The sequence below is a fragment of the Cherax quadricarinatus genome, chromosome 4 (assembly GCF_038502225.1).
Source record: "Cherax quadricarinatus isolate ZL_2023a chromosome 4, ASM3850222v1, whole genome shotgun sequence".
Taxonomy (NCBI): Eukaryota; Metazoa; Arthropoda; class Malacostraca; order Decapoda; family Parastacidae; genus Cherax; species Cherax quadricarinatus.
Window position 1 is genome coordinate 27,502,455 of NC_091295.1, and position 13,285 is coordinate 27,515,739.

At 39.0% G+C, this 13,285-nt stretch overlaps 1 protein-coding gene across 7 annotated transcripts in view; it reads left to right on the forward strand.

Moving 5' to 3' along the window:
• Nucleotides 1-13,285, forward strand: part of LOC128684148 (coronin-1A) — a 214,757-nt gene that overhangs the window by 13,051 nt on the left and 188,421 nt on the right. For all 7 annotated transcript variants that reach the window (XM_070095434.1, XM_070095425.1, XM_070095429.1 and 4 more), the window contains 3 exons: nucleotides 6,181-6,378; nucleotides 6,732-6,998; nucleotides 7,113-7,277. In XM_070095434.1, the coding sequence (XP_069951535.1) occupies nucleotides 6,181-6,378; nucleotides 6,732-6,998; nucleotides 7,113-7,277 (630 nt within the window). The remainder of the gene's footprint in view (nucleotides 1-6,180; nucleotides 6,379-6,731; nucleotides 6,999-7,112; nucleotides 7,278-13,285) is intronic.

Below are 13,285 nucleotides of genomic sequence, written 5' to 3' on the forward strand. Positions count from 1 at the left end.
TGTCCTGCCTACTACTGGTGATGTCCTTGATGGTCGTGGTTGTGGAGGTAGATACTTGGAATGATGTTTTGGCAAAGATGTTGGAAACATGTTTGGCAATGGAGTTGGTGGGAAGGACTATGTATCTCTTCTCGGCAGTGTCTTCTCTGGGTGTGTTGAAGATGTTTAGTGCTCGCCGTCTGCAGTCTCTGATGAAGTGACGAGGATAGTGGAGTTTGGAAAATACCTGTTCAATTATAGTGCATTCTTCCTCAAGGAACTCGTTGCTGCAGATTCTGAGTGCACGCAGGAAGAAGCCTATAATTACACCACGTTTGGTTTTGGTGTCGTGGTGAGAGTAGAAGTGGAGAAGATCGTTTTGGTTGGTGGGTTTTCGATAGACTTTAAAACGAAGTTCGTGGTCAGCTTTGCAGAGTAGAACATCAAGGAAAGGAAGAGTGTTGTCGACCTCTTCTTCAAGTGTGAACTGGATTGAAGGCTCGACCTGGTTGAGCTTGTCTTGGAGAGCTTGAACGTTGAAGCGTTTAGGAGTTATGAGGAGAATGTCGTCAACATAACGGAGCCAGGTGACAGACGAAGGAATAATGGTGGAGAAACGTTCGGCTTCTAGATGTTCCATGTATAGGTTCGCTAGGACTGCACTGAGTGGCGAACCCATGGGTAGTCCAAAAGTCTGCTGAAAGAGGTGATTTTCAAAAGAGAAACACGTAAAGCCAACACATAGTTCAACCAGGTCGATGAAGTCGCTGGCTGGAATGGGAAGATCAAGTGAATCGTCAATTTTCTTGCGCAAGAGATCGATGGCTTGTTAAGTAGGTACTTTAGTGAATAGGGAAGTCACGTCAAGGCTGGAAAGTTTCTTGTTCCTGATGTTGATGTTGCGAATGCGATTGAGAAGATCACCTGAGTGTTTGAGATGTGCTGGACTGATAGTGCCCAAGAGTTTCGAGAGGTGTTTGGCGAGAATTCCTGAGAGCTTGTGGGGAGCACTGCCTATTCCCGAGGATATGGGCCTCAGTGGGATACCAGGCTTGTGAGTCTTTGGCAGGCCGTACATTCTGGCAGGTCTGGGGTTGCTGGGCATGGTGTGCAGAAGTTTCTTCCCTTGTTCTGAGCTCCTCAGAATGCGGCGAGTCCTTTGAAGAAAAGTTTTAGTAAGGTTGTCCACTTGGTTAGTTGTGAGAGGTTTGTAGGTATCTGGGTCATTAAGTAGATTGAGCATTTTGTTCCTGTAATCATCAGTGTTCATGATAACAACACCACCTCCTTTATCAGCGGTGGTGACCCTGATGGTCGTGTCTTCTGCTAAACCTTTGAGTGCAAGCAGGTCTGACGACACAAGGAATGCCTGCGTACAACACCGTAATTCACACAACCACTTGATAAACTACAGAAACTCAAGACTTATCGCCACAGAAGACAACACTCAATATCGAAGAATCCTGGAATCATCACTTATTTCTATATCCGACAACTTCAACCAGAATAGTGGCTTCTATAACATAGCTGAACCACTTGCCAAGAAACTTCTTCATCGCTATCCCACATAAGAACACTGTAGAAGGTCTGCTCACAAACTTGTCCAGTCTCCTTTCCAAGCTACCCAAGTTTTTAGACTCTACAACCCAACTCGGTACATCATCAGATGCAGCATTCTTCACCTGACCTCAGCCGGACTATAAATACTCGCGTTCCTTCCACCCCAGGTAGTTCTGTTTGTGACTTGAAAAAGCCCACTGTGTGGGCGAAACGTAGTCAATAAAGGATCACATTATACTGCATTTGTGTTTATATTGCCATTGTGTCGGTATTTTATACCATTTATTTCCAAACTGTGGCCCTCCTTTAAATTTGGCTTATGAAACTGGCCGCTTTCCTACTAAAAGGTTGGGGACTACAGCTCTACACCATGTGTGAAATGGAAAATACGAGTTGACTAAAAAAATTAATACGACTAATGATTTTTTTTTTTCCTGAGGAAGGGTAGGAGCCCCCAACCTTCTCAGTCTGTTTCGAGGGTTTTAGGTATGCTTCAGTTATTGGAATGACCTAAACCATGACTAAGCATTCTTGGTTATATTAGTCATGACAGGAAAAAGCTTTAATTTTTTGTGTGATGATGGATTAAAAATGGAGGGCAAACATATAGGAGAGACTTCAAGACATGATGAATGAGCAGAGGAAGGGTTGCTTTAGTTCCTGGAATGCCTACAGTGTTTATTTTTATGATTGGAATTTGTTGAATTTTGTGTAAAATTGGCTAAATTTTCAACTTCTGTGCACTTTATAGGGTAGTTTTGAAAGTTGAATGAGCAGTTTCTTTGTGCTCATTTGATAGAGAGTAAGGCATATTAGCAAAAGAGCCAAGAATTTGGTTGATTTGAGCAATGGAATTGACTTGAAATATGCCTCAAAGCAGACACAAAGACAAAATTTGCTGTGTAAATTGCACCCAGAGTGCTAACATTGTGCCCGAGTTATTCCATAAGTTTTCCATCCAATTTCCCATTTTTGATGTCTTAACCTTCAGAAAAAGATTCTCACCCATTTTAGAAGATAATTTTTTCTTGAAAAATTGCTAAACTAATAGCACTTTTTAACTTTGGGGTCGCAGCAGTGAAAGAGTTAAGTAAGATATGTTTGAAAAGACAGTGTAGAAATACCTAATCTGGAGTATTATGAAGCTGAGTAAGAGAAAAAGAGTAGAAAGTTAGAAATTAGGTCAGGTTAAACTAACAGCTTGCATGGAGGAAACAGTGCAGAATATACATAGGTATGTTGGACTGGTGTTTTGAAGGATTGAAGTTGTCCTTCCTTCTATTAACCCTTTGACTGTTTTGGTCATATATATACGTCTTACAAGCCAGTGTTTCGGACGTATATATACTCAAAAATTCTAACGGCTTCAAATCAAGCAGGAGAAAGCGGGTAGGTCCATATGTGAGAGAATGGGTCTGTGTGGTCAGTGTGCACTGTATAACAAAAATCCTGCAGCACTCATGAGAAAAAAACTCCGACCGTGTTTTTGGATTAAAACGCCGCCTTTGAGGTGTATTTTCATATAGTATTTATGGTTGTATTCTCATTTTGTTGGTCTCATTTGATAGAATGGAAAACATATTACAGAAATAGGGATGATTTTGATTAGTTTCACGATGAAAACGAACTTAAAATTGAGCTCAAAGTAGCAGAAATGTTTGATTTTACCAATGTTCAAGAGTAAGCAAATCACACCACACTTCCAATACACGTCAACTGGGGAGTCTAATATTCTTTCACTAGTGCACTGATATTATTTATACCATTTTTACAATAATGCAGTAGTCTGCATAACAGTAAATCTTCTATTTTTTGTGTGAATAAAAAATCAAAATAGAAAGCAAGGGTAATATAAGAGGGGCCTGGAGACGTGACTAATGAACAGAGGATGTGTTATTTTAGTGCCAAGAATGTCTGCATTGTTTATTCTGGACCCTATTTTGAAATTGGCATCTTTTTTAATTTGCATGAAACTGGCCAAATTGCCAATTTCTGACCACTTTATTGGGTAGTTGAAATCAGTAAATGGGAGGTTTTTTGTACTCAGTTGGTAGAAAAAATGGAGTTCTAAAGAAATGGCTATGAGTTTGGTCGACTGGAACAATGGAATTGGCTGATAATAGGGCTCAAAGTCGGCGAAATCACCGATGCGTGTATATCTCCGAGATTGCTAACTTACGAGAAGGGGTTACTAACCCCTTCTCCCAGCATTTTAGCTGCCTATGATATGCATGGCTTATGGAAGAAGGATTCTTCTCCATGTCCCCATGTAAATGTAAATGTTTAGTAATTAATTTTCATTGTAAAATGGGGGAAATTGGCTCACCAGTAGGAGGGTTTTTACAAGATTTATCTGACAACCCTGATGGAAATTATTGTGCCACCACATGCTTCTAACAACACATTATACTTGAGATGAGTGTACACTGGTACCTTGAGTTATGAACTTAATTCGTTCCAGAAGGCTGTTTGAGTGCCAATACCGACTAATCTAATTTACATTATTCCCATAAGGAATAATGTAAATTAGATTAGTCTGTTTCAGACCCCCAAAAATACACTTACAAAAGCACTTACAAAAATACACTTACATAATTGAGTTGGGAGCTGTTTGAAACTCGAGGTACCACTGTACTTTCACACTGGCAGGACATCTTCCCTCAACAACAAGCAGTATGATCCCCCAGAGTCCCTAAATGTAGTGACTGTCATTGGAATACTGTGTCTCATTAATTGTAAACTAAGTTTTAAGAATTTAATGGCGAGTGATATATTATGAGAAGACTTAAGAAATGGCACCCATTGCAGACAAGGATGTTTAAAAGGAAATATTGTGTAAATAGCATGTGAGATGGGCATGATAGGCATGTAATAAAAAGAACAAGCTGGCTGTTGATAGATTAAGTTCAAACAGGGGATCAATGTGGTAGATATTAATAGCACATTTAAGGAATAGGTAGTATGTTATTAATGGCAGTAGGGAGCTTTCATGAGAATGAGGCTCAAGTTAGGATATGTAGGGAAAAAGTGACCATTTTCCAGTAAAAGTAGGCCTTGGGTAGGGTTGTGTGATATCACCATGGTTATTTAATATATATAGATGGGGTAGTGAAAGAAGTAAATGTGAAGGTGTTTGGAAGAAGCGTGGGAATTTGCTAATGACAACAATTCTCTTGTAAAATTCTGAAGAGAAGTTGCAAAATTTGGTGGATAAGTTTAGGTGAATGTGTAAAGGAAGGGAATTAAATTAGGAAAGGGTAAAGTAATGAGAGTAACAATATTTAGGTGATGAAAAATTGGATACCAGATGGGGAGGAGAGAGTATGTGTGCATGAAAAGGTGAATCTTAAACTAGGTAGGTGGTTTGATGAGGAATCTGTGGAAAGATGTTTAGCTATGGAGACAGAAAGGGATTGTACCAGAGTATAGCAGTATTAACACTTTTATATGGATGTGAGACATAGGTTTCAAACACTGCAGTGCAGTGGAGGCTGGAGGCAGTGATGATGTCATGTTGGAATGCAGTGTGTGGTGTGAATATTGTGCAGAGAATTTAGAGCAAAGAAATTATGACATGTGGTATTATGAAATGTGTAATTTGGAGGGTGGAGTTGTTGTAATGGTTTGAATATTTAGGAGAATGGAGCACACTAAGATGACCAAAAGGGTGTATAAATTCAGGGTGCAAGGAAAGAGGGGTGGTCATCCCAGAAAAGGTTGAAGGAAGTGTGTGAAAGAGGTTTTTAATCCAATCTAACAGATGTGTTAGATTGGATTAGAGACTAGTGGTTTTTAGGCCTTGAAGTGCTGTCTAAGTTTGAGCAAGTAATGTTTATGGAGGGATTCATGGAAACCAGCTAGCAGGACGTGAGTCATAGAGGTAGGAAGAATGATGCCTGAACATGACTCAGGAAATCGAAATGACACGATTACAAACAAACCATACCATGGGCGGGGATAGAACCCGCGATCAGAGATTTCATGAGTCATGTTAACGGCTTTGAGGGGACTTGAGCTAGAGTTTGTCACGGCCACGCTAGCTGGAGATTCGTCTGTAAAAACTTGCATTTGTGGTCACAGTGGTGCCTATGCTAACCTTCCTATGGTGTAGAAATATACCTAGTTGGATGAATCATATTGTGGCTAGTTGGTCTAGTGGCTAACACGACGGTCTGGAGTTTTGAGACTCTCTGATCGTGGGTTCTATCCCCACCTGTGGTATGGTTTGATGCCTGAACCCTGGAAGAGGGGTGAGAATGTTGCATTTCATAGGATTATGTGAATTGTGATGTCTGTGCAGCTAATGAATGAATGATGGTGAATATTAACTTTTTTTTTTTTTCCACTCTACCTTGGTGGGAGATAGCCTGTAAGGTTAAAAAAATAAAGAGTGCTAGTTGAGAAATGAATGTTATATTTAACTTAAGTATGGTTTTAAGTGTGAGTGTTAATCTTTAGTAGGGCTGATTATTCATGTGGAAGACTTACCAAGATGTATTTAACACTATTTTACTGGAAATAATGCAATATAATTCCATTAGTAATAAATTAGAGCAATAATATACACTGTACTCAAATGCCTGAAGAAAGCTATTCTTACACTTGGGTTAATACTTTTTCCTTATACTGCTACCTAAACAGAACACATTCAGAGGAATACGGTCTTCCAAATTTCGCCATGTTTATGGAAAAGGCACCAGGAAGGAGAGCTGCTACGAGAATGTCCTCATCACACAGAAGGCCCATGATACAGCAGCTTGTGCTGCCAACCCAAAATTTGTTGCCATTGCAGTGGAGGTTGCTGGTGGTGGGGCCTTCATTGTGCTCCCCTTGGACAAGGTTAGGTTTGCTATTTTAACCAATCCTCAGAAAATATACTGTACATATTGAGAATTATTCTAAATAAAATTAGAATTGGAAAGTCGCTTTCTATGCTGCAAGATTTGTTTACTGTCAAATGTTTGAGGATTTCTTTTATGAATTAGCTTAATGATTGCTGTGATGAACTACTGTGTAATCCATTTACAATGTAATTACATATAATGGAAGATTTTATTAATAAGTTTATCTTTGTGCATTATTACCATTGTTTTTTAAAGATTTCTTGCATTGTTGGAAAGTTTTCATGATGCTGAATTGCAATATTTCTTGCCAGGGGTTCGTTAAATTATGCAATACTTTATTCCTGACAGACGGGTCGTATTGACGTGAATACTCCGAAAGTGACTGGCCATGCTGGACCAGTTTTAGATCTCAAGTGGTGCCCCTTCAATGATAACCTTATAGCTTCGGGTGCTGATGACTGCACCATAAAGTTATGGCATATTCCTGATGGGGGACTGAAGGTTAACCTTACTGAACCATTGGCTGATCTACAGGGCCACCAGAGACGTGTGTCTATAGTGGAATGGCATCCAACAGCGGAAAATGTATTGTTTTCAGGTGGCTATGATTACCAGGTAGGTAGCTAATATAAGTTATTAATTTTTTCAGCAGATTTTAAATTTCTGACTTTAAGATATTAAATTTGTTTTTTCTTTAAATGCAGTACATTTGTTTGTGGTTCATTACAGATTCTTGTTTGGGACACTAGACGAGCTGCTCTTATGCAAACGATTGACCTTCACTCAGATGTAATTTATAGTCTCTCCTTAAACCGTGATGGGTCACGACTGGCCACTACTAGCAGAGATAAACGTCTGCGAATTATTGACCCTCGTTCTGGCAAGCTTTTGCAGGTGAGAAAATTATCTTTTCATTCTTCTCTTTTTGGATTCCCTCTGTCATCAGTGACGTGGTTTTTGGTGATTTAACCCGTAAACGGTCCAAACATACATATACGTTCACTACCCCAGTGCCCCGAATAATTTGAAAAATAAAAAAATCTTTTTATTTTTAATGAAAATAAAGAGCACATTCTTCTAAGTGTTATAGGATAAGAAAAAAAATCAGGGTCAGTACTTACAGAGATATGAGGCCAAGAAGTTGACACTGGATGCTCACGTGACAGCAACATCAAGTCCTGCTGCTTGCAGAAATGTTGCCGATATACCTTTTCTTCCATTTTTTATATTATTTTATATAATTTTTATGTTCTGATAATTACAATTTATAGTGGTTCTTGTCATTTCATAACCAATCTTTGTTCTGACACTAGTATTAGGTACTGAAATTGTACTCAAATTGTCACAAACACACTGACAGGTGGACATTTACACCTGCCTTGGCCATTTACTATTGTCTTGGAATACAGTGGACCCCCGGTTAACGATATTTTTTCACTCCAGAAGTATGTTCAGGTGCCAGTACTGACCGAATTTGTTCCCATAAGGAATATTGTGAAGTAGATTAGTCCATTTCAGACCCCCAAACATACACGTACAAACGCACTTACATAAATACACTTACATAATTGGTCGCATTCGGAGGTGATCGTTATGCGGGGTCCACTGTATAGACAAAGTATTTATAGGTCCCAGCAATATTTTGGATGTGTGGAAGTATATAATAATAAAATAATAATAATAATAATCATATAGTCGGACTTGAGTCCTGGAAATGGGAAGTACAGTGCCTGCACTTTAAAGGAGGGGTTTGGGATATTGACAGTTTGGAGGGATATGTTGTGTATCTTTATACGTATATGCTTCTAAGCTGTTGTATTCTGAGCACCTCTGCAAAAACAGTGATAATGTGTGAGTGTGGTGAAAGTGTTGAATGATGATGAAAGTATTTTCTTTTTGGGGATTTTCTTTCTTTTTTGGGTCACCCTGCCTCGGTGGGAGACGGCCGACTTGTTGAAAAAAAAAAATAACAATAATAATACATAATAATAAGTTCCCTTGAAGCATGAAAAACAAGCCTCAGTCGACCCCTGACAGTGACATGATAAGATGAGATAACATTAGATAAGAGCTGACATTTGATGAGCATACACGAGGGTGCGATGATAAGACTTGATAAGAAAAGATTAGGGTGACATTTGATGAGCATTGCCCTGTGTACCTGTTAGACAGAGATAGACAAAGACAGAGAGAGACAAAGACAAAGACAGAGACACAGAAATAGAGACAGAGATAGACAAACGAACGGAGCCAGGCCACCAGCAGCTGGCCAGCCATGCAGCTAGCCAGCCAGCCAGCCAGCCAACTAGCCAATCAGCCAGTCAGCCTGCTGAACAAGTATTAACATTCCAGAATTGTTTCTCTTTACTTAGGGCATAGGTTATAAGACATTCTGAAAGGGTGTTGCACATGGGTTATTACCGAGGTTTTTTGATATTTAGTCAAACACTTATGGCCACATCCACCTCAAAGTCACTAAACTCGGGGTCAACATAACTTTCCTCTTAAAATGGTAGTGTTAATACTACATGAAATTAGTGAATCCCAGGTGTTTACCACAATGTTTGCTCTAGCTGGCGCTCATTTAAACTGGTGCTCCCACAAGGTACTAAGTGGTCCCAGATTTTTTAATACAGTGCACACTGAGTGTTATGACCCATTCTGTGCAGACAAGGCATCTCAGGCCAGTCGTGCCATATTTGAAGGCAGGAAAAGTAAAACGTTTTTATACGTTTGGGGCACTAGGGGTAAGAACATATATATATATATATGTTTGGACTGTTTATGGGTTAATAATCTCCAGTTTAGCACAATACAGTACTGTATATAGTTTTAACAAGTTTTAAAATAACCACAGGTGTTAATTTAGCATCCAGAAGAAATTATTTCTAAGATTTACAATATTCCCAGAGGAACCTTATGTTGTTTCTGGCTGTCCTGGACCACTGGCAAGTCACAACTGAGGTGAGAAATGAGGGGAGGCCAGAAAACAGGTTGGATGAGGGAAAGGGGGTGGGGAGATAGGTTCTACTGCTGCTGTTGTAGTGGTGGCATCATCATTGTTGTTTTTGTGTGAGTTGTAGAATTAGCAACAGTGGTTGTAGTGCCACTACAACTTCTACTACTACATACTTCCTTCTTCCTTTCCCCTTCCTGATCTGTCTTCTGGCCTCATTTATGACTGACAGTGGTCCTGCACAGACCAAAATGTTGTCCAAAGTTCATCTAAGTGCTGGTTATTTGTGAATCATTTCGGCTGTAGAACTGTGTATTTTTATTCATTAAAAAACAAATATTATCTACAACTGTCTTTGATAAGTAATTGCGAAGTAAAGCATTACTAGAGGATACTACTAGCAGTGGCACATTTCTTATATGTTAACTACATACAGCTGGGTGATATGGAGTAATAGGAGAGATTGAGGGAGGTAATTAGAGAGAGTAAAGTAAAGGCAATGTCCCATGATTACAGTGCATTATGAATTTCATAATCTATCTCCAAAAGTAATAGGAAGTAGGTATGGAATATTATTGTCCTGTAATTTGTTTAGTGTATTTTTATGCTTAGCAAATCCTCTGCCTGGCCCCTATCCAGAATGCTAAGAAGAGTTGAATGTTCAAATACATGTAATACAGGTTACAATATTTCTTAATTAAAATTTTAGTGTTTCACAGTTACACTTAATATAGCTGCTTTATTTCATTCCATTTTTAATTTAATCATATCATGGCATTATTATTATAAAAATATAAATTATAAATTTTTTATAATTATTTAAGGTAGGGATGTGCCAAAGTATTAGTATCAGCGAGTGTCTGCTTATTTTAACTGTTAACTGTCCAAAGGTAGATATACGTTTTCACTACCAGCGCTCTGAATGTTTTGATTTTTTTTTAATTAACCCTTTCACTTTTGAGACCCTCTACTCACGAACTTGCTCTCAATGTTGAGGAATTTAAAAAAAAAAAAAATTTTTTCTTATGAAGTGATAGAGAATCTTTTCCCGATGGTAATGACACCAAAAGTACAAAATTTGATGGAAAACTTACTGAATTACGCTCTTGCAGATTTAGCGGTCTCAGCAATATATATGCTTCGGCAATTTCGCCCATTTTGAGCCCTAGTTTTGGTGATTTCCATTGTTCCAGTCTACCAAACTCATAGCTATTTCACTAGAACTCCATTTGTTCCATCAGTTGATTACAAGAAATCACCCATTTACTGATTTCAACTACCCAATAAAGTGGTCAGAAATTGGCAGTTGGGCCAATTTCACACAAATATCAAGAGATGCCAATTTCAAAATAGGCTCCAGAATAAACAGTGCAGACATTCTTGTTCATTAGTCATGTCTCCAGGCCCCTCTTATATTACTCTTGCTTTCCATTTTGAATTTTTATTAACACAAAAAAATAGAAGATTTACTGTTATGCAGACTACTACATTATTGTAATAATTGTATAAATAATGTCAAACCATTTGTGACTGCGTATTAGACTGGAGAGTTAGACATGTATTGGACAGTGACGTCATTTGTTTACTCAAATTCAAATTCAAATATTTATTTCTTTGCAAAGATTACAACGTGTGACTGTCATGCTATAAGTAGTCTATTTCCCTGCCTAATTTACAATGTGTGAAGAGAGTGGTGAGAGAGTGCAAAAGGAGAGCAGATGATAGAGTGGGAGAGGAACTGTCAAGAAATTTTAATGAAAATAAGAAAAAATTTTGGAGTTAAACAAGTTAAGAAAGCCTAGGGAACAAATGAATTTGTCAGTTAAAAACAGAGTAGGGGAGTTAGTAGATGGGGAGATGGAGGTTTTGGGTAGATGGCGAGAATATTTTGAGGAACTTTTAAATGTCGACAAAGAAAGGGAGGCGGTAATTTCATGCACTGGACAGGGAGGTATACCATCTTTTAGGAGTGAAGAACAGGATGTGAGTGTGGGGGAGGTGCGTGAGGCATTACGTAGAATGAAAGGGGGTAAAGCAGCTGGAACTGATATGATCATGACAGAAATGTTAAAAGCAGGGGGGATATAGTGTTGGAGCGGTTGGTATTTTTGTTTAATAAATGTATGAAAGAGGGGAAGGTACCTAGAGATTGGCAGAGAGCATGTATAGTCCCTTTATATAAAGGGAAGGGGGAGTGTGAGCAAAGTAACATTTATGAAGGGATTCAGGGAAACCGGCAGGCCGGACTTGAGTCCTGGAGATGGGAAGTACAGTGCCTGCACTCTGAAGGAGGGGTGTTAATGTTGCAGTTTAAAAACTGTAGTGTAAAGCACCCTTCTGGCAAGACAGTGATGGAATGAATGATGGTGAAAGTTTTTCTTTTTCAGGCCACCCTGCCCTGGTGGGAATTGGCCAGTGTGTTAATAAAAAAAATAATAAGGGGGACAAAAGAGATTGTAATAATTATAGAGGAATAAGTTTACTGAGTATACCAGGAAAAGTGTACGGTAGGGTTATAATTGAAAGAATAGAGGTAAGACAGAATGTAGGATTGCGGATGAGCAAGGAGGTTTTAGAGTGGGTAGGGGATTTGTAGATCAAGTGTTTACATTGAAGCATATATGTGAACAGTATTTAGATAAAGGTAGGGAAGTTTTTATTGCATTTATGGATTTAGAAAAGGCATAAGATTGAGTGGATAGGGGAGCAATGTGGCAGATGTTGCAAGTATATGGAATAGGTGGTAAGTTACTAAATGCTGTAAAGAGTTTTTATGAAGATAGTGAGGCTCAGGTTAGGGTGTGTAGAAGAGAGGGAGACTACTTCCCAGTTAAAGTAGGTCTCAGACAGGGATGTGTAATGTCACCATGGTTGTTTAATATATTTATAGATGGGGTTGTAAAAGAAGTAAATGCTAGGGTGTTCGGTAGAGGGGTGGGATTAAATTATGGGGAATCGAATACAAAATGGGAATTGACACAGTTACTTTTTGCTGATGATACTGTGCTTATGGGAGATTCTAAAGAAAAATTGCAAAGGTTAGTGGACGAGTTTGGGAGTGTGTGTAAAGGTAGAAAGTTGAAAGTGAACATAGAAAAGAGTAAGGTGATGAGAGTATCAAATGATTTAGATAAAGAAAAATTGGGTATCAAATTGGGGAGGAGGAGTATGGAAGAAGTGAATGTTTTCAGATACTTGGGAGTTGACGTGTCGGCAGATGGATTTATGAAAGATGAGGTGAATCATAGAATTGATGAGGAAAAAAAGGTGAGTGGTGCATTGAGGTATATGTGAAGACAAAAAACATTATCTATGGACACAAGGAAGGGAATGTATGAAAGTATAGTAGTACCAACACTCTTATATGGGTGTGAAGCTTGGGTTGTGAATGCAGCAGCGAGGAGGCGGTTCTAGGCAGTGCGATGTCCTGTCTAAGGGCAATGTGTAGTGTAAATATTATGCAGAAAATTCAGTGTGGAAATTAGGAGAAGGTGTGGAGTTAATAAAAGTATTAGTCAGAGGGCTGAAGAGGGGTTGTTGAGGTGGTTTGGTCATTTAGAGAGAATGGATCAAAGTAGAATGACATGGAGAGCATTTAAATCTGTAGGGGAAGGAAGGTGGGGTAGGGGTTGTCCTCGAAAAGGTTGGAAGGAAAGGGCAAGGGAGGTTTTCTGGGCGAGGGGCTTGGACTTCCAGCAGGCATGCGTGAGCGTGTTCGATAGGAGTGAATGGAGACAAATGGTATTTGGGACCTGACGATCTGTTGGAGTGTGAGCAGGGTAATATTTAGTGAAGGGATTCAGGGAAACCGGTTATTTTTATATAGCCGGACCTGAGTCCTGGAAATGGGAAGTACATGTACAATGCCTGCACTCTAAAGGAGGGGTTCGGGATATTGACGGTTTGGAGGGATATGTTGTGTATCTTTATACGTATATGCTTCTAA